The following is a 19,959-nucleotide window of genomic DNA, read 5'->3' on the forward strand; positions in this document are numbered from 1 at the left end:
TACATGAATCTGGAACAGTAAATGTGTTGGAACGAATCCATCCGTAGATAATATTTCTGAATTGTTGCACAGTGTATGAATTGAGGGAGAAAGTGCTATATCATTTTTTCATAGTGAAATGGTCAATTCGCTATCAGCACGAAAGCGAATTTTCTCTCGGGAACAACGAAAATAAATAAGTAAACAATAGGCAATAACAAGTAAGGAAGGCTAAGTTCGGGTGTAACCGAGAAAATGAACCTAGGGTAACCCTGGAATGTGTTTGTATGATATGGGTATCAAATGAAAGGTGTGAATGATTATTTAAAAGGTAGTGGGCATTAGTTCTATAGGTGGACGCCTTTTCGAGATAACGCCATAAAGGTGAACCAGGGGTGACTCTAGAATGTGTTTGTACGATATGGGTATCAAATTAAAGGTATTAATTAGGGTTTTAAAAGGGAGTGGCCCTTAGTTGTATATGTGAAAGCGTTCTCGAGATATTGACCAAAATGTGGACCAGGGTGACCCAGAATATCATCTGTCGGGTACCGCTAATTTATTTATATATGTCATACCACGAACAGTATTCCTGTCAAGATTACAAGGGCTTTTAATTTCGCCCTGCAGAACTTTTTCATTTTCTTCTACTTAATATGGTAGGTGCCACACCCATTTTACAAAGTTTTTTCTAAAGTTATATTTTGCGTCAATAAACCAATCCAATTACCATGTTTCATCCCTTTTTTCGTATTTGGTATAGGATTGTGGCATTTTTTTCATTTTAACAGAAAAGAGTTATCGTCCTAGAATCTATGCCTCTACCAAATTTCACAAGGATTCGTAAATTTTTGTTCGACTTATGGCATTAAAAGTATTCTAGACAAATTAAATGAAAAAGGGCGGAGCCACGCCCATTTCGAAATTGTCTCTTATTTTTGTATTTTGTTGCACCATATCATTACTGGAGTTGAATGTTGACATAATTTACTTATATACTGTAAATATATTAATCTTTTGTTAAAATTTGACTAAAAAATTTTTTTTCTTAAAAAGTGGGCGTGTTCTTCTTCAACCCACCTACCGTTTCATCACTTTATCCGTCTTTGGTAATGGATTATCGCATTTTTTCGGTTTTTCGAAATTTTCGATATCGAAAAAGTGGGCGTGGTTATAGTCCGATATCGTTCATTTTAAACAGCGATCTGAGATGAGTGCCCAGGAACCTACATACCAAATTTCACCAAGATAGCTCAAAATTACTCAAGTTATCGTGTTAACGGACAGACGGACGGACGGGCATGGCTCAATAAAATTTTTTTTCGATACTGATGATTTAGATATTTCGAAGTCTATATCTATCTCGATTCCTTTATACCTGTACAACCAACCGTTATCCAATCAAAGTTAATATACTCTGTGTGCAAAGCAAGCTGAGTATAAAAATACATGGCTAAAAACGAGTGCAATGATCGCTGCAGGGCGATCAAGAACTGTAAATATTCTTTTGGTCAGTGAGTGAAGAGACTCAACGGTGATAACTGATTTCGCTGTGTGCTCTCTGTAGAAATAATTATTTTTTTTAAGTGCATATGTACTTATAAATCGGCGTATTTTGTTGTATTGTATAGCGTGAATATTTTGTGGAAATAATGTATGAAAAGCTTACAAGATTACATGTGCAATAAATATGTTGCTTAATATAATTTATTGCCAGTTCGTAGGAACATCTTCAAGTGCAAGTGAAATAGTACAGTGAAACTACATCAATAAAAATCTGTGCAAAACATTAACAAAACCACCACAATGAAAATATTTCTATTGATTTTTTGTTTGTTAGCCCTAACAGCTACCCAAATACCTACTGCCACTGGCCGACGCATACTCGGCTTATTTCCACATTTTGGTTATAGTCACTTCAAGGTCTTCTATCCACTTTTTCGTACGCTCGCGGAGAAGGGTCATCATATTACAGTGGTGACTTATATTAAAGCACCAAATGATACAAAACCGACAAATTATGAAGAGTTGTTATTGGGTGGACGTGACACAACAAATGTGTTTTCATTCAATGAAGTATTGCCAAGGCGTCCATTGCATTATCTCTTAATGGAGGCAGAACTTTTACACGCAGAAGGCCAGAAGTCTTGCCGCGAATTTTATGAGAGCGGTCATGTTGATACGATACTTAAACGCCATGAGAGCAGCCATTTGATTTGGTTATTACCGAATACTTCAATACCGATTGTCAGTTGCGTATTCCATATTTGTTGCAAGTGCCAGTGGTTGGCTTGAGCAGTTGTATATTGATACCATATTATTTTGACCGTATTGCCTTGCCAGATATTCCTTCATATGTGCAATCGGAATTTATCGGGTTTCCGGAGAGTTGAACTGACACCAACGTTTGCTGAATTTTGTCCAAATGAAAGTGATTCAGTTGCATTATCGGTAAGATGTTAGCTAGCTTTTTATAGTTGTTTTTATACTCAGCTGAGCAGCGCTCACAGAGTATATAAATTTTGTTCGCATAACGGTACCCTGTAACGGCATAAAGTAATCGAGATAGATATAGACGTCTATATATCAAAATGATCTGGGCGAAAAAAGAAATTCATTCCGTCCGTAAACACGATAACTTGAGTAAATTTAGAGGTATCTTGATGAAATTTGGTATGTAAGTTCCAGGGCACTCATCCTAGACCGCTATTTAAAATGAACGAAATCGGACTATAACCACGCCCACTTTTTCGATATCGAAAATTTCGAAAAACCGAAAAAATGCGATAATCCATTACCAAAGACGGATAAAGTGATGAAACGGTAGGTGGGTTGAAGAAGAACACGCCCACTTTTTAAGAAAAAAAAATTTTTAGTCAAATTTTAACAAAAGATTAATATATTTACAGTATATAATTAAACTCCAGTAATGATATGGTGCAACAAAATACAAAAATAAGAGAAAATTTCGAAACGGGCGTGGCTCCGCCCTTTTTCATTTAATTTATCTAGAATACCTTTAATGCCATAAGTCGAATAAAAATTTACGAATCCTTGTGAAATTTGGTAAGGGCATAGCTTCTATGACGATACCTGTTTTCTGAGAAAGCTGAAGCCACGCCCAGTTTTTATACACAGTCGACCGTCTGCCCTTCCGCCCGGCCGTTAACACGATAACTTGAACTCACTTTATCTTGGTATTAAAAATGGGCGAAATCCGACTATGACCACGCCCACTTTTTCGATATCGAAAATTTCGAAAAATGAAAAAAATGCCATAATTCTATACCAAATACGAAAAAAAGGATGAAACATGGTGATTGGATTCGTTTTTTGACGCAAAATATAACTTTAGAAATAATTTTGTAAGATGCGTGTGACACCTACCATATTAAGTAGAAGAAAATGAAAAAGTTCTGCTGGGCGAAATCAAAAGCCCTTGGAATCATGGCAGGAATACTGTTCGTGGTATTACTTATATAAATAAATTAGCGATACCCGACAGATGATGATCTGGGTCGCCCTGGTCCACATTTTGGTCGATTTCTGGAAAACGCCTACACATATACAACTGAGGGCCACTCCCTTTTAAAACCCTCACTAATACCTTTAATTTGATACCCATATCGTACAAACACATTCTAGAGTCATCCCCGGTCCACCTTTATGGCGGACTGCATTGCATTTTTCTTTCAGTTATCGGACAAATTATTATGATCGCAAATTAATTAATCAATATCTGCATGTGGATTTCGATGTCGCTGAGTTTGCCAAACGCAGCACCAGTTTCATTCTGAGCAATCAAAATTACATACTTCACGGCAATAAACCATTGACGCCGCAGCTGATCGAAATGGGTGGAATTCATATTGACGAGAAAGTGATTAATGCAGCTTTACCCGCGGATATTAAGAGATTCCTGAAAAATGCGCCACCTGAAGGTGTACTCTTCCTTAGTTGGGCTTCTATGGTGCGCTCGTCTAGCTTACCTAGTGAGAAAGCGCAAGCAATTGTAAAAGTACTCGAGCAACAACCATACAATGTGATTTGGAAATGGGACTCTGATGAGTTGCCAACGAAGAGTAAAAAGTTTTTGTTCCTTAAATGGGCGCCACAATTAAGTTTGATTTGTGAGTTTGTGAGAAAATATAATCCATTTGGATAACGATCATTGTTATTCTCTTCCTGTCATCAGGTCATCCAAAGGTCAAACTATTCTGGGGACATGGTGGTCTCTTGGGTACTTTGGAATGAAGAGAATTTGTTAGCGACACTAAAAGAGATGCGGCGTAAAAGGTAAGTAGGAAAAACTGTATATATACACTAAGGTGGTCCGAAATAACTTTCGTAAATTTTCCAAACATTTTTTTGGAATCATTTAAAATTGCGATGGAATTTGTCACCGAAAAACGTTTACCAATGAAAAAATGTAATAATGAATCTCTGGAACACTTGTAGATGCCCAGATGTTTCGAATGGTTGTTATCCTCGTAAAGGTAAAGGCATACATCACTGCCATTCAGAAAGCTTGATGGACGGAGCAAGTGAGAAGGACACCAGGTCCTTGAGACGTCTGCTACAGAGACCATATACAAGAAGTGCAATAAGGGGCAAGATGTTGTGGAAAGAGACTTAGCCGCAAACACTGAGATTCACGGCTGTGATTGGGCGTCTAGCCGCGACGTGGATAAGCACTCCTTTAATGAGACAAAATATTTGGCAACTTATTAATTCAAGTTTGGCGACTTTAATATTAAGTTGCTCTTTGGTTCTAGAGTTGTCGAATTCCTTGAAATATGGTCATATCTGGACTTGCAGGTTTTAGCATACAAAAAAAAAAAAAAAATACAATAAGGTACTTGGCTGTCTCAAGGAAAAGGAACATGAAAGATAGAGCACAAGTGTGCTGGATGTGCGCACCCTGCGCTGCCTAAATTTCGAGTCAAGCCATTTCCTTGTTACAGCCAAGTAACGGAACCAGTAACCAAGGAGTGACCCAAGAAAAGTTTGCCGACGAGAAGCTGTCCACTCCTCCACTCGGCCCAAACACCTGCTTACTGCAAGTAGTCCTCGGCATGACGATGAAACTGGGCAATGGAAGCACATTTCTCATTCACGACATATAAGAAAAAACATTTCTATGGGCGCAACAACGCATAGTGCATGAGAACGGCCCTGTTACGCAAGGAAGAACGAGAGACGTCTATTTAGAATTAAGAAACATGAGGCCATGTCCTCAAAGTTTGTATTTAGTAGCACCTGGTGTATAGAACTTTCAATAACCCAGGGTTTCAATCCCCCAGCGGGTTAGGGGGTTAGAATATACCTTCGGGAGGCATGCCTCTGTAAAATGCGACTAAAATACCAAATAGATTCAAGGGGTTGTGTAGCGCAACCTTTTCAGGTCGCCAGCGAAATATATAGCTTCTCCAAACCCAATTGTCAACCTCACCTATCCGTGGCGAATCCTTTTTCATTAACAGCCGAGGCTCTGGCGACCCCGAACTCCTCATGGATGTAGGAGGTAGGAGGGCGGTATGGCCTAGAAGGGCCCATGTGGTCATAACAAATCGTTCCCGAGATGGTCGGGCTTGGTACCGGAACGTACCGGATCTGCATCCGGCAAAGGACCATCAACTCGACAACACTACCCAAGGCCTTCGGGGAGTGTCTTTATCGCTACAAAAACAACATGGGTTTCAAAGTAGGGGGAATAGCACACCCCCGATGGTGTGCCTCTGGATGCGTACCATGTTATAGGGGAGTCCCCCAGACTTTATTACAAAGTTCTTATTGTTTAAAGGTCCTTCACGACATCGCTATTGGGCCCAAGCTCATTAGGGAGAAGATTGCGCTTCGTCCTTGAATGCAATCTTTCCCCCTATCTTTGTGGTGATAGCGTGGAGAGCGGCTCGATTCCGGAGTATGTGTGTTGAGAACTGGATATGTTCAAGATTATTTCTGAAGTAAACATCGAGATACGCCTGAAGTCATTCTGCCAAGCCCCTCCTCTTTTGGGTATGAAGATTATATATATGTACCTCTGTCCATCTTTGCGGAATCTGACTGAGTCGTGCCCATGCTTTATAGATTTAGATCGAAATTGGTCAAATAACTGCACTAACCATTTGGAGTTCTGTTATCGGGGCCAAGAGATTTAAATTGGTAGAATGCTTTGATGATCCATGGAGAGGAAGTTAACCGGGGGTTGATAGATGTATACAAGTAAGCAAGCAGTGACCAAATGCATTGACCTTGATGTGATTTTCTTTTGTAATTTTTGCGAAAACATGATGGTTTGCGAAATTTCGAATTTTTGTATAAAATTGTTCACGTGATTTCGAAAACTTTTTGTTCAAATATTTAGCAGAGCTTCAGCGGCAAATTTGGTGACACTCTACACAGAAATACTTAAGCACTCATATTTAGGTGCATGCTTACAAATTAAATTTAATTTATTTTTAGAAAATGTTTATTAAAATGCACTAAATTATATTCAATTATTTTTTTGACAGCTATGCTGAGCATGCAACTGCATTATCGCACATCTTCCGTCACCAAGACAAAAAGCCATTGGACAAAGCCGTGTGGTGGGTCGAGCATATTTTGCAGGAGCATGGAAAAACGGCACACAAATTGTTGCAAACAAAAGCAACAAAATTAAATTGGTTCGTTTATTATTCGTTGGTGCGGTTTTGCGGCGTTTGCTCGCGATATGCAAAACAAAACCAAAGAATAACAAACAAACCGGTAAAATAAAAACTAAATAATGAAATTTTGTTTGTATGTATGTTGGTATGACTAAAAAATTGTATGGTTTTGTTAACAAATTTTGTAAATAAATCAACTAGTCGTAGGTAAATAATAATTTATCGTACTGTGACGAATATTAGCAACACTAAGGCATACTATCATCTCTAAGCCGATACTAAGCAGTAACTTGTATCTACATAAACAAGTCAATCATTATGTCTACACATATGTACATACAAGAAGCGAAGAGATATGCACAAAGGCATGCTTATTTATATCTGAGATACTCACAAAAGTATGCAATCATCGGTCGAAGTATCACTCACATATACACGCGCATATGAGAAGCTATAAACGTGCATCTGTAGTTTATAGCTGGTAAACAAGTAGTAAATTCTAGAAGGAGAAACGCCTAGAAGTATGCCGACGAGGAAACCAAAGAGTATAAAAGCAGCACCAGCTGAAGCATGGGCAATCAGTTTGATTTAAGCAAGCTATTGGTTGTGAAGTATCAGTGTTATTTATTGTGAAGTACTTTAATAAAGGCTATTTTGCATTATTGAATATTAGAGTTATTTATTCAACAGTTTAGCGATACGAACGTTAGTAGAAGGCGTAAAATAAGCGGAGTTTCACTAAATTCGTTACAGTATTTAAATCCACGTTAGTGTGAAGGAAAAAATCATGTTTTTTAACCCATTATCCATAGCTGCTTTCAAACATGATTCAAATTTGCTTCTGGCGGTGGGGAAATGAAATTTTTGCCGTATTTCCTCATAATGCTTACGGAGATTAGACGTCTGTTGGGATGCTGGGTTTCTGGGTATTCAACAGGAACTGTTTGTTTAGTATTTCATTTCTCTTCCTAATAGGGAGTACTTTTGCCTCATTGTGTACGTGGTGTTCTGGGGACATAAGAAGACAGCCCGTAGCGGTTCTGAGGGCAGAATTTTGCCAGGCCTATATTTTCTTCCAGTGAGTAACCTTTAGGCTTGGTGACCATATCGAGGACGCGTAGCATGTAATCGGCCGGCCAATTGCTTTGTAAGTAGTAATGAGCGTTTCTTTCTCTTTACCCCAAGTGCTGTCGGCAAGAGATTTGAGGATTTTATTACGGCTTTGGATTTTCGATACAATTGCGGTTGTATGCTCTCCAAAATGTGGATCCTGATCGAACGTCACATCCAAGATTTTAGGGTGTAAGGCAGTTGGTAGCGTGATGCCGATGTCGGGATTAAATAGATTATATTGCACTGAGTGGTGGGTGATAAACGTGAGACCGCCTCCATTTCCGCTCTCGCGATCTTTTCTGTGGACGTTATGTCCAGAGCAGGTCTGCAGAGAAGATATTGCTGTGTGTTTGGTCTCTTGGATAGCTGCAATGCGGATGTTATGCCGCTTCATTAAATCAACTATCTCTGTGATCTTCCCAGTTAACCCATTACAGTTCAACTGCAGAATTCTGAAGTGCAACGGGGGAGACGTCGTCACTCTGCGGGTAGGTAGGTGACTACGTCTGAGTTGAGGGAGGCCAGGACGCAATTGCTGTCGTGGCCCAGGAACTGTACGTCCCTGGGTAAGCATTTGGGTACCCAGTGTAGTTGGGTTTGCCGCCGGGCAGCATGGCGCGACGAAACCTTTCGGGGGTTGCTGTCGCTGTAACCAGAACATATAGGAAAGTGGCACCGTCCAAGGCTGGAGCCGCATTGGCCAGATGTCGCAAACTAAGAGACTAAGAGTCTGTTTTCCTGACCTACTCGAATGCTAGTGTCGGGCAGAGGGTGAGAAGAAAAAGGGGCGGGGGCTGATGCTCGGTATTGCTACCGACTCTACTACGGAGATTGTAGTTATGAGTGGGAGCGGCCGTATAAGCTGGTGGCTCCGTGGGGTGCGTGCAGCAGCGGGTGCTTTTTGTGGCTTGCTGAGCTGTGGGGCTGCTAGAAGGTAGTGGAGGCGCTAAGGCGTAGACTACGGGACGCCCTTGGGCGTGAACAGCAAGGAGCCACAAAAGATTTATAAAAGATACGAGGACTTCGGGTTTTGGGGTCTATCCAAAAACATCCTGTCCGATGCAACCATCCCTTACACGTGACACACTGACAAGAGTGTGACCGTCCTAATTAGATTCTTTTCCGGCAAAAGCAGCAAACCATTTCTCTGGACCGTGGTCAGGTACAGGTCCCGGATTGGGTTCGATACCCTCCCGGAGCAGGAGAATATGGCGCAGTCCCGCTGCAAGGATCTGCTGGGAGGATGAAAATTTGTGGGAGGGACGCAACAAATTAAATGGGGTTACACTGGGGTTTCCCTTGGTCGGTAAAAATCCCGAGCCGCTCCGGTTTATAGAACCGGCTGCCTTGGGAATCAAAACACTTTGGCTAGCGATTAAATAAAAATTATAGGCAAGTAAGTACATAACCCTTTTTCGAAGTACTTCTAGTACTGCGAGCACAAAGCTTTTTTAATCACATCTAAACCAAAAGAGACATAAAAAACGGCATATGCAGAAATGTGGGCTATATAGTGATAATAAAATATGCAATAAAAAAAAATTTGAAAAAAAAACACATAACTGTTTTTGTGTTATTAAATAAGCCCTCATCATGTATGAACATATGTATGTGTGTTTGATCGGTGGTGGTGATAATAATAAATTCATACTAAGTAATTAATAAATTTTTATACCCAGATGTGCTGTAAACAATCCATTATTTCTACGTGCTTCTAACCGCACATTCCAACCAAATAGAAGTACCACATAAAGTGAAACATATTTCTATAACAAATTTTCTGAGATGCAATGCAATTAAAGCACGCACAACTGGGTATACAATTTTCGCTTTCATTTAAACGAAGTCTTTCTTAATAGAAGTATTTAATCTTTTGTTCTCGCTATGTTTTTTGATTCTTATTATACTTCAACAACGAAAAACAACAGCAATTTTGACAAAGAAATCAATGTTTACTAAGAGCGGAATGTTTCGAACTGAGAGTAAAATATCCGTGTTCTTGTTGTATGGTTCCGCAATGAGAGAGACTATAGACTTATAGCACTGCGTTTCCGTTCCTCTACATCATCTCCCAATGGAAAATTGTCGTCGACAAGCGCTTTAAGAGACTTTTCACCACAACATGTCAGTTTCAAACTTGTTTGCCTTCCAGATAGGACTTTTTGCACAGATGGTTTTTCATGAAAATCTCTTTGCTAAGCGAATTTCTTGATTGTACATAGATCCCCAACAGATCCTTATTTCTCCTAGCATCCCTCGCGGTCCACTTAAGCCCTTTGCTTTGCTTCCCGATCCCCTTAGAGGGCAGGAGTTATTGTATGCATATACTAATTTTATTTGCGATGCTGGTGGATTTCTTCAACTCTTCTACGGTGACAACCTCCTTAGGTTGCCCACGGTTTGTGTCTACGTTTTTTTGGAATTTGGTCCAGTCGAGTTTTTCCTCCCTCTTCAGAAAGAGGATGAAACTTATGTGTGTATGTCGAAAAGTGATGGCCTAACAAAACTTACTTTGAGATATCATGCACAAAGTTTGCCCAACATATGTAAGATCACCTCTCTTGGCTGTTTGTAAATTACTTTGAGGTATAGAATCAAATAGGAGTTCGCCTTCATAGTGCGCAACGCCACCTTCTCACGCTCTTGGGCGCGCACTAGAATTCACATCTATGACGATCCCTACCTTGCACCGTTTTTTATACACCAGCCTTATGAACTCTTCCGGGGGTATCCTACAGGATACCAGAGTATGGGTAAGTTTTATCTTCTAATCGATGGTTATTACCATACGGTTCTGAAACTGCATAGCATACATAAGTTTCGGCGTTTCCTCCCCATGGACGTAGCCTTCCCCCAAATCTTCCGATTTCGCATCCAATTCGCGCTGACAATTTCTTACCATGCAGCCATGGCTCCTGGATCAGCGCTAAGACAAACTTCCTGCCTAAAAAGTTGAGAGGAGTTCCCTCGACACCACTTTACCATTTATACGACTTGCAGCATTATTAAAACTTTTTTCCCCTCCAAAACCTTTGCCAAGTCCTTCCGGTTATGTTATGATTGTTGTCCTTAATACTTAGCTTCCTGGGACTTAAACAATAATTATATATATATGCCCTAGGTCACATTAGCAAATTCTGTGTACAACATATTCTCCACCTGTCTCTTAATTTGAATGGTGTATTGCCGACAGTCCTCCGAGGGCCGATAATCCCGACATACCTTCCAATCCTATATCAGCATATTTGGGCTCTGACACTGCAGAAGTAGCAGCGCATCTTCCGACTTCACGGCACAATATCTTCGTTGACTATTGATTGATCCACCGTGTTCGTAGGATCAGCCTCACGCAAGAAATACTAAGACTCAGTGGGGGTCTACCACGTTATCCCTAAAATCAAAATCCCTCAAAACAAAATCCCCAAATCAAAATCCCCAAAATCAAAATCCCCAAAATCAAAATCCCCAAATTCATAATCCCCAACACAAAATCCCCATTTTATGTGTGAAATAAATTCAAATTAGTTTTAAAATCGCCGCGACCAAAAACGGCTAATAATCCATACCAACTTTCTGCATAGGCGACCTTCGGCCGCCCTTATAAAAAATGACCCTGGGCGACGCCATGCCGAGTCGGGGTGTTTGGTATAACCGTGGCTACCGCCACGGTGATGTCCTTCTGCGTAGTGCACGCTTCTGTTAGCTTGTTCGAATTAGAGCGACTAGCAGTCCTATATATGGATAAGTAAAAATATGTATTGCCAAAACGTGAATGAAAGAGGAAAGAGATATTGCTATTTTGTACACGGTCATGATGTTTATCATAGCACTGGGATTTTGTGCTTGGGGATTTTGATTTTGGGATCTTGATTTTGATTTTGGGGATTTTGAATTTGGGGATTATGTGTTTGGGTATTTTTTTTCTTTGAGGATTTTGTGTTTGGCTATTATTTTTTTTTTTGGGATTTCGTTCGTGGCAATCCCACTCAGTGGTCTATATTAAAATATGGTAAAGAAGAGCCGTTCGCTACAGCACGGGACCCTGTTGTCGTGAGGACAACGTTACTTTAAGAATCAGAAATCCTCCATTCAAATATTGTCAAATACGTGCCATGACTGCAAATCATCCAGTGGGCACGGTTCGCTCAACACTCTGGACCAAGGGGAGGCATAAGTGGAAATAACTTTACCACTCGCCGAACGGCAAGGCATCTGCCCCTAGCAAGGATATAAATATATGTGCGACCTTGTACTACATGAATCTGGAACAGAAAATGTGTTGGAACGAATCCATCCGTAGATAAAATATCTGAATTGTTGCACAGTGTACGAATTGAGGGAGAAAGTGCTATATCGTTTTTTTCATAGTCAAATGATTAATTCGCTATCAGCACGAGCGTAGTGGGAAGCGAATTTTCTCTCGGGAACAACGAAAATAAATAAGTAAACAATAGGCAATAAAAACACATGGCTATAAACGAGTGCAATGATCGCTGCAGGGCGATCAAGAACTGTAAATATTCTTTTGGTCAGTGAGTGAAGAGACTCAACGGTGATAACTGACTTCGCTGTGTGCTCTCTGTAGAAATAATTATTTTTTTTAAGTGCATATGTACTTATAAATCGGCGTATTTTGTTGTATTGTATAGCGTGAATATTTTGTGGAAATAATGTATGAAAAGCTTACAAGATTACATGTGCAATAAATATGTTGCTTAATATAATTTATTGCCAGTGCGTATGAACATCTTCAAGTGCAAGTGAAATAGTACAGTGAAACTACATCAATAAAAATCTGTGCAAAACATTAACAAAACCACCACAATGAAAATATTTCTATTGATTTTTTGTTTGTTAGCCCTAACAGCTACCCAAATACCTACTGCCACTGGCCGACGCATACTCGGCTTATTTCCACATTTTGGTTATAGTCACTTCAAGGTCTTCTATCCACTTTTTCGTACGCTCGCGGAGAATGGTCATCATATTACAGTGGTGACTTATATTAAAGCACCAAATGATACAAAACCGACAAATTATGAAGAGTTGTTATTGGGTGGACGTGACACAACAAATGTGTTTTCATTCAATGAAGTATTGCCAAGACGTCCATTGCATTATCTCTTAATGGAGGCAGAACTTTTACACGCAGAAGGTCAGAAGTCTTGCCGCGAATTTTATGAGAGCGGTCATGTTGATACGGTACTTAAACGCCATGAGGAGCAGCCATTTGATTTGGTTATTACCGAATACTTCAATACCGATTGTCAGTTGGGTATTCCATATTTGTTGCAAGTGCCAGTGGTTGGCTTGAGCAGTTGTATATTGATGCCATATTATTTTGACCGTATTGCCTTGCCAGATTTTCCTTCATATGTGCAATCGGAATTTATCGGGTTTCCGGAGGAGTTGAACTGGCACCAACGTTTGCTGAATTTTGTCCAAATGAAAGTGATTCAGTTGCATTATCGGTAAGATGTTAGCTAGCTTTTTATAGTTGTTTGTGTTTTATTTTGCTTAGGTTGAGCTGGATGGTCCGTAAAGACGTTATATGGACTGAATATGTTCATAGAGTAATGAAAAGATTGTTCGACCAAAATGAAAAGCTTCAAGAGGAACCATGTCCTTTGCTTTAAGAAAGTCCGCCCTTTTTCTTCTTCTAGTAGCGATAAGGAGACTCTCCGAAGGATTTGGGTAGTTTGCCGATGTTGATGGTCGTTTGCCGGATTTTATTCCGGTACGTTCCGATATTTAGTAACTTTAAGGCACCAGCCGGACCATCTCAGGAGCGATTTGATATAACCACGTCCAAGCTTCTAGTATGCACAACTCACTTCTTCCGTGAGGAACTTGAGGTCGCCAGAGCCTCGCCTGCCAAGTAAACGGAATTCCCGTGAAGGTGAGATTACCAATTGGATTGGAGAAGCTGTAAGTTACACGGGCAACCGCTTGAAAGGATTGCCCTACACAATCCCTTGAATCCCATAACTGAACTCTCTTTGTAAATGCTTAGAGAGGACACGAACAAGCTTTATACTCAAAAGATTCTTTCTGAAGCCCGTACTTCATACATTTGTGGACAATTACCGGACCTAATTCAAATGCGTGTAATTCCGAAAAAAATTTAACGATGATCTTTATCTTTATGCAGACATCCACATACCGTACGCTACGCTGGCTAAGTTATATTTTGCGTATGAAATAAGATGGCCGGGTTCACGAGGCATTCTTGTCAGCACCCGTCTATGAAGCAAAGACAGAAGGAGACCTCCACTTTGGTAGAAACTCCATATGGGAAACAATTTGGACTTCCTTGGTGTGTCAAATTGTCGCCAGGTAGCGAAGCAAAGAGGCGACTGGTGCACCACAAAATTATTTCAGTAAAGCCACTGGGGCAAATTTCGTCACCGTATTCTTACATTTTCGATTAAGAATTCTTTAGATCTCAAAGCCTATGTTTTGATCTTGAGTTTATTTACAATGTTGACGTTAGTGAGACATTCATCTTCTTTGAAGTACTCTACAAGTCAGGAGGATACGATACGGCATGGTGTACTCGAGTCCAATACTAAGCTTTATCCTCGCACGAACCCATGATTGATTTGTGGCTCTAGCAACGCTACAGATAATAAGAAGCTAATTTTGGCCAGGCGTGCAATCGTCACATCTCCTAGGATAGTGCCATTGTGAGGCACTGGCAGAGTTTGTGTATCAGAGCAACCTCTTTGTGCCTGCCATTCTACGACGGGCTTACTAGCTTTCTCATATTTTACGAGACTTTTTATTAATATTTCAAAACTTTAACATTAGTCATCTCCATCCTGGGTAGGTTAGGAGCGACAATTATCGACACAAGTTGAGGTCCAGGTCGGGTGCATCTTTTCGAAGCTTTATAAACTTGTTAACGAGGTCAGAGTGGAATATCCAAGAAACTCTACCTGAGGAATAAGGATGGTGCTTATAAGAGAACATAGTTGTACTCTTTAGATACAAAACTTCAGTAAAATCAAAGGTATCTCGATACGGATGTGATTCTCCATTGTGTATTGTGGTTGTGGGCTTATAAAAACCCCATTAAGAGCCAAGGGTTTGGTACCATTATTGATACCCAGCCAAAGAACCTCAACATCAGTTTCCATATTGCACTCCATGTATAGTGAAATTATACCTTTTTTACACACTATTTTCCCAATCTCCTCCTTGGGCGAATTAGCCGTGGAGCTCTTGTTGATGCCACTTTGTTGTGTACAGCTAGCATACCCAATAGACGTTGTGTATCTCTTTGGCCGTCTCACCTTTTGCCACTATTTATTTCTCTTTTTCTCTCACTCTACCTTCATTTCCCTTTCTCTTTGGCTCTCTTTCTTCATATAGCGTCTTCAACCTCTGACGAAAAAAGAAATAAGCTGAAGAGTCTTCACCTTTTCAAACTGTATTTGAGAAATAGGGAAATGTATTTGTCCTTTTCTCAGTTTTATTTTCTCGTTTCTTAAATACATTTTCCCCTTTCCCTGTTTGGAGAACCACTTCATTGGTATAGCACATGAGCCAAAGAGCTAATTGTTTCATGTGAATAGCTTTGTCATTATAAAATCTAAAGAACTCAATAAAATGAGATAAAGAAAGTAAATAAATTTATTTAGGTTAGCAATAAACAAAATAGTTGAGTAGTGAATAGTTGTTTAGGGATAGAAAAGATAAGATATATGTAAGTGATTATAGGGATACATCTCCGAGGAGATTAAGGTCGAGCTTTTCTCCAATTTGCGTAATGCTCCTGTTCTAATTTTTCCTCCAAATTGGCTGGACGGAACCTACATGTTTTGTAGGCAGATGAATCTTCACTGCGAAGCTTATAATGGCAGAAATACACACAGTTGGCAAAACAACTGCCTAGAGCCGACCCCGTTTACAAAATATTCTTCGTAATTGAAATTGATCGGGACTGGAACCCAGGAACTTCGGTGTGGTAGACAGAGCACGCTACGACATCTACACGGTTGATTCAAGGGGTTGTGTAGCGTAACTCTTCAAGGGGTTGCCAGCGCAGTATATAGCTCCTCCAATCCAATTGTCAACTTCACCTACCCGTGACTAATTCTGTTTCTTCAACAGCCGAGGCTCTGGCGACCCCAAGCTCCTCATTGATCTAGCGGGTGGAAGGGCGGTAACCGCAGTTGTTATGTATGATACATTAGGGTGGTTACAAGGTATATGGTGAATTTTAATTTTAGTTCCATCTTTCGTGGTACCCTCCTAAAATATGCCAATAGATCAGAAAATGATTATTGAACAGTTTCAGGCCAATCCAAGCCAATTAAGCCTGTAGTTTTAATTGACTTCAACGCAAAGTGTCACGGCGTCATTGATAATCTGGCCCTCAAATATCATTGAATCATAAGGCATCATCCGGTCGTAAAGATCCTGAGTCAGATAAATTATTTATCATGTGAATACAACAACAACGATTTGTGCCATTTAAATCAATTTGTGAGCCAGATTCTTTAGTTTGCTGCCTTTCATAAACATCCTTCTTCAAGAATAAATGTCACTGCTTGGTCTTTAGCCGTATGCGACACAACAGCGACACCTGTCTATCACAACTCATATGTTCACAAATATCACGAACTCTGCTTCACAAGTCTCTTAATGATCCAGAGCATTCCCGTGAGAATTGGGCGTAATACCGAGTGTGCTAGCACCATTGCCCCATTCTCATCTTTATGGATAATTCAATATCAGCTTAGCCGGAAATTTCCACTTTCTCTGACTGCATTGCATTTTTCTTTCAGTTATCGGACAAATTATTATGATCGCAAATTAATTAATCAATATCTGCATGTGGATTTCGATGTCGCTGAGTTTGCCAAACGCAGCACCAGTTTCATTCTGAGCAATCAAAATTACATACTTCACGGCAATAAACCATTGACGCCGCAGCTAATCGAAATGGGTGGAATTCATATTGACGAGAAAGTGATTAATACAGCTTTACCCGCGGATATTGAGACATTCCTGAAAAATGCGCCACCTGAAGGTGTACTCTACCTTAGTTGGGGTTCCATGGTACGCTCGTCTAGCTTGCCCAGTGAGAAAGCGCAAGCAATTGTAAAAGCACTCGAGCAACAACCATACAATGTGATTTGGAAATGGGAAACTAATGAGGTGCCAACGAAGAGTAAAAAGTTTTTATTCGTTAAATGGGCGCCACAATTAAGTTTGATTTGTGAGTTTGTGAGGAAATATTACAGAAATTGTATAAAGATCATTGTTATTGTCTTCCTCTCATCAGGTCATCCAAAGGTCAAACTTTTCTGGGGACATGGTGGTCTCTTAGGTACTTTGGAGAATGTCTACTGTGGCACACCGTTAATTCTTACACCCCTTTATGGCGATCAAAGCACAAATGCGTACGGGGCGCAAAATCGTGGTGTTGGTACGATTATGCCTTTTGATGACATCAATGAAGAGAATTTGTTAGCGACACTCAAAGAGATGCGGCGTAAAAGGTGAGTAGGAAAAACTCTATATATACACTAAGGTGGTCCGAAATAATTTTCGTAAATTTTCCACACGATGTTTTGGAATCATATAAAAAAATGTAGTAATAAATCTCTGGAATAGTTGTAGATGCCCAGATGTTTCGACTGTTTGTTATCCTCGTAAAGGTAAAGGCATACATCACTGGCATTCAGAAAGCCCGATGGACGGTGCAAGCGAGGACACTAGGTCCTTGAGACCCCTGCTACAGAGACCATATACAAGAAGTGCAATAAGGGGCAAGATGTTGTGGAAAGAGACTTATACGCAAACACTGGGATTCACGGCTGTGAATGGGCGTCCAGCCACGACGTGGATAAGGACTCCTTTAATGAGACAAAATATTTGGCAACTTATTAATTCAAGTTTGCCGACTTTAATGTCAAGTTGCGCTTTGGCTCTAGAGTTGTCGAATTCATCGTCCTTGAAATATTGTCATCTGAACTTCCAGGTTTCCGCATAAAAAGAAGATATTTTAAGGTACTTGGCTGTCTCAACGAAAAGGAATATGATAGCAAATTATTCACCACATGATCGGTGGCAGATAGCGCACATGTGCTGGATGTGCGCACACTGTGAGGTCCTAATTTGGAGTCGGGCCATTTCCTTGTGGAAACCAAGTAACGAACACGCCTCTGTAAAAGAAAGAGTACAAGGAGTGATGCAAGGAAAATTTGCGACAAGAAGCTGCCCACTCCTCCACACGGCCTTGACACCTGCTCACTGCAAGTAGTCCTCGAAATGACGATGAAACCGGGCAATGGAAGCACATTTCTCATTCACGACACACAGGTTTATAGCGAGCGCGGAAAAGCGACTGATACGGTGAGGAATGTGCCGCTTCTTCATATAAGAAAAAAAAACTTTCTATGGGCGCAACAACGCACTGTAATTGAGAACGGTCCTGCTACGTAAGGAAGAACGAGAGACGTCTATTTAGAATTAAGAAACATGAGGCCGAAAGGTGACCTCAAAGATGGTATTTTGTAGCACCTGGTGTGTAGAACTTTCAATAACTCAGTGCCCCTCGATGTTGAATGCATTTTATAACATCTTTCCTGGAGTTGAAGATGCTTTCCGTTGCTTTTGACAACCAGTCTTGCTTATTGGTTAGGTGGTCAAAGATGTTTTTCAAAGTAGAGGGAAAAGCACACTACCAGATGGCGTACCTCTGGATGCGTACCATGTTATAAGGGAGTCCCCCAGACTTGGTTACATAGTTCTTCTTGTTTAAAGGTCCTTCACGAATTCGCAATTGGTCCAAAACAAATTAGGGAGAACATTGCGGCTTTTCCTTGAATGCAATCCTTCCCCCTATCTTTCTGGTGATAGCGTGGAGAGCGGCTCCATGGTTTTGATTTTGTAGTATGTGTGTTGAGAACTGGATATGTTGTAGATTATTTCTGAAGTAATTATCGAGATACGCCTGAAGTCATTCTGCAAAGCCCCTCTTCTTTTGGGTATGAAGATTATTTATATGTACCTCTGTCCATCTTTCCAGAATCTGGCTGAGTCGTAGCCATGCTTTATAGATTTAGATTGAAATTGGTCAAAGAACACCACTAACCATTTGTAGTTCTGTTATCGGGGCTAAGAGATTTAAATTGGTAGAATGCTTTGATGATCCATGGAGAGGAAGTTAACCGGGGGTTGATAGATGTATACAAATAAGCAAGCAGTGAACACTGCTTTGACCTTGATGTGATTTTCTTTTGTAATTTTTGCGAAAACATGATGGTTTGCGAAATTTCGAATTTTTGTATAAAATTGTTCACGTGATTTCGAAAACTTTTTGTTCAAATATTTAGCAGAGCTTCAGCGGCAAATTTGGTGACACTCTACACAGAAATACTTAAGCACTCATATTTAGGTGCATGCTTACACATTAAACTTAATTTATTTTTAGAATAAGTTTATTAAAATGCATTAAATTATATTCAATTCTTTATTTGACAGCTATGCTGAGCATGCAACTGCATTATCGCACATCTTCCGTCACCAAGACAAAAAGCCGTTGGACAAAGCCGTGTGGTGGGTCGAGCATCTTTTGCAGGAGCATGGAAAAACGGCACACAAATTGTTGCAAACAAAAGCAATAAAATTAAATTGGTTCGTTTATTATTCGTTGGATAGTATTTGCATTTTATTGGTCGGTCTTGGCGTTTTTATTTTAATTATTCGAGCGGTTTTGTGGCGTTTGCTCGCGATATGCAAAACAAAACCAAAAAATAACAAACAAATCGGTAAAATAAAAACTAAATAAATTTATATATGCAAATTTGTTTGCATGTATGTACTCGTATGTATGTATGACTACAAAACGTATGGTTTTGTTAACAAATTTTATAAATAAATCAACTAGTCATAAATAATAATTTATCGTATTTAAAGCCACACTATATGTATGTTAATGTACTTGCTGAAAGAGTTTGCAAATACAGTTTCGATTGAAATTAAGTGGTATTCATACAACTCAATTTAGCTTACACAATGGTAATTTGATAGCTGGTTGGCTCATCTCTACAGCAACAACTACCTTTGTTCAGACTGTCAAAATGTGCGTGTTGGTATTAGGCGAATGGAATGGAATGAAAACATAAGACTTTGAAACTTTGGTGTGTTGTAAGAAAATGTGTTCACTGTTTTGGTTTCATTTTGAGTTTGCCATCTTCTTTTG

The 19,959-nt window shown here is 39.9% G+C and overlaps 1 protein-coding gene across 1 annotated transcript; it reads left to right on the forward strand.

Moving 5' to 3' along the window:
- Positions 1-1,473: 1,473 nt before the first annotated feature.
- Positions 1,474-19,657, forward strand: Ugt36A1 (UDP-glycosyltransferase family 36 member A1). Its single transcript, XM_067769251.1, is given in 9 exon segments — positions 1,474-2,176; positions 2,179-2,358; positions 2,361-2,430; positions 3,676-4,109; positions 4,175-4,219; positions 12,535-13,213; positions 16,535-16,968; positions 17,035-17,251; positions 19,239-19,657. Coding segments are annotated over 9 exon segments (2,757 nt in total). The 5' UTR covers positions 1,474-1,785; the 3' UTR covers positions 19,546-19,657.
- The last annotated feature ends 302 nt before the right edge of the window (positions 19,658-19,959 follow it).

Source organism: Eurosta solidaginis, chromosome 2 (assembly GCF_040869045.1).
Source record: "Eurosta solidaginis isolate ZX-2024a chromosome 2, ASM4086904v1, whole genome shotgun sequence".
NCBI classification, from domain to species: Eukaryota; Metazoa; Arthropoda; class Insecta; order Diptera; family Tephritidae; genus Eurosta; species Eurosta solidaginis.